The sequence below is a fragment of the Colobus angolensis genome, unplaced genomic scaffold, assembly GCF_000951035.1.
Source record: "Colobus angolensis palliatus isolate OR3802 unplaced genomic scaffold, Cang.pa_1.0 Scaffold222, whole genome shotgun sequence".
In the NCBI taxonomy this organism is placed as follows: Eukaryota; Metazoa; Chordata; class Mammalia; order Primates; family Cercopithecidae; genus Colobus; species Colobus angolensis.
In genome coordinates, this window is record NW_012115400.1 from 269,417 (window position 1) to 271,556 (window position 2,140).

At 49.6% G+C, this 2,140-nt stretch overlaps 1 protein-coding gene across 1 annotated transcript in view; it reads right to left on the bottom strand.

Annotated features, from left to right (window-relative positions):
* Positions 1-2,140, bottom strand: part of KPNA7 (karyopherin alpha 7 (importin alpha 8)) — a 49,649-nt gene that overhangs the window by 18,859 nt on the left and 28,650 nt on the right. Inside the window, exon 5 of the mRNA XM_011943791.1 lies at positions 125-388. Coding sequence (XP_011799181.1) covers positions 125-388 — 264 coding nt within the window. The remainder of the gene's footprint in view (positions 1-124; positions 389-2,140) is intronic.

Consider the following 2,140-nt stretch of genomic DNA (forward strand, 5'->3'; position numbering starts at 1 on the left):
AAAAAAAAAAAAAAAAAAAAGTAACAAAGACCAGGGAAACGCAGATGACAAGCCTTGCTCCAAAACCTGCTAAAGTGACTGTGACTCAAGGACTCAAATCCTCAGGGCCCGGGATTACATTTACCAAGACATTGAGTTCTGAGCTGGTCATGAGCACTACCAGCCTGGGCAAGACCCCTGTGTCAACCACTTGGCCGATGCGTTTGTTGCAGCCATCGGTGAGGTAGGACAGTGCCCAGCAGGCATCCGAGAGAATCTCACTGTCCTGGTGCTGCAGGAGGTGAAGGAGGGCCGGCAGTAACTGCTTCACTGCAGAGTCACAAGGGTATGGGTTCTTGTTTCGGCACAGATTCGACAAGGTCCACGTGATGTTCCGCAGAAATGTGATCTGTAACAAGGAGACTGCCTCCAGTGTTGGGTGCAAAGGAGAGAAAATGCAGACAGCAGTGTGTTCTTACCATTTCCGATCAATATCATGGATCAGCATGAACCAGAGCTTTTAACAATTTTACTATTTTCAGACAGCCTTGTTCTGTCGCCCAGGCTGGAGTGCAGTGATGCAATCTTGGTTCACTGCAACCTCCGCTTCCCGGGTTCAAGTGATTCTCCTGCCTCAGCCTCCCGAGTAGCTGAGATTACAGGCACCCGCCACCACGCATGCCCAGCTAATGTTTGTATTTTTAGTTGAGATGGGGTTTCACCATGTTGCCCAGGCTGGTCTCAAACTCCTGACCTCAAGAGATCTGCTGGCCTCAGCCTCCCAACGTGCTGGGATTACAGGGGTGAGCCACTGTACCGGGCTGAACCAGAGCTTTTGAACTACAAATAGAAATGTGTTCTAGGCAGTCATGAGTATTAGGGATACAGAACGAGCTTTGTATTTCACATTCCAACGTCAGATGGAGGTTTCCTTGTGTCTTTCAAAATGTTCTTTCCCACTCTACTTGATGACCTAATTCCATTTTTCATTGACAACAAGATCAAGCAGGAGTTACTTGGTCTTCCAACTGGTCTAAAACACTACCGGCATGTCATCCCCAGATTTCTAATTTCTATTTGAGGATCAGTCTTCCTACTCTGCCTCTGGATCCCACCCTTTTTGGCCTTTTATAATTATTAGTTTTAGTTTCAGTAGAGACAGGGATCTTGCTATGTTGCCCAGTCTCGACTTCAACTCCTGGGCTCAAGTGATCTGCCTACCTCGGCCTCCCAAAGTGCTGAGATGACAGGCCTGAGTCACCACACCTGGCCCTTACTTTTTGCCTTTAAAGATTCTGCCCAGAATCATCTCTGCCCCCAAATCACTACCACCAGTAAGGAAACATTCTGGGACTGTCAGCCCCTCCCTTTCTGGCCCTTTCAGCCATCACCCTACTTCTGTCTTTCACAGTCCACCCTCAAAGAGGCATCTGTATTCACCGTCTACCTCCCAGATTCTCCACTGTTGGGGTTTTTTATTTGTTGAGACAGCGTCTCACTGTGTTGCCCAGGCTGCAGCACAGTGCTATGATCATAGCTCGCTATAGCCTCAACCTCCCAGGCCCAAGTGATCCTCCTACTTCTGCCTCCTGAGTAGCTGTGGCTGCAGGCATGCTTTTTGTAGAGAAAAGTCTTGCTATGTTGCCCAGGCTGGTCTCAAATTCCTGGGCTCAAGGGATCCTCCCACCTCGGCCTCCCAAAGTGCTGGGGTTACAGACATGAGCACCTGGCCTCCAGTTGTTCTTCAGGCCATTCTAGTCATGTTTCTAACCCTTCTTTGGGGCTAAGGATGCTTCTTGGTCCTAAAGGCACTTTAGGATGTTTAGGATGGCTACATCCCAGACCCACCTGCTTCACCATCTCTGCTATGTAACTTTTTTTTTTTTTTTTTTTTGAGATGGAGTCTCGCTCTGTCACCAGGCTGGAGTGCAGTGGCGCAATCTCAGCTCACTGCAACCTCCGCCTCCCGGGTTCAAGCAGCTGCTTCTTGGTCCTAAAGTTCCTGTCCCTCTCAGCTGTGGATAGTAGTCAGCCCTTCCCTTTCAAGGAAGCTCTTGGCCGGGCGCGGTGGCTCACACCTGTAATCCCAGTACTTTGGGTGGCCGAGGCGGGTGGATCATGAGGTCAGGAGTTCAAGACCAGCCTGGCCAAGATGGTGAAA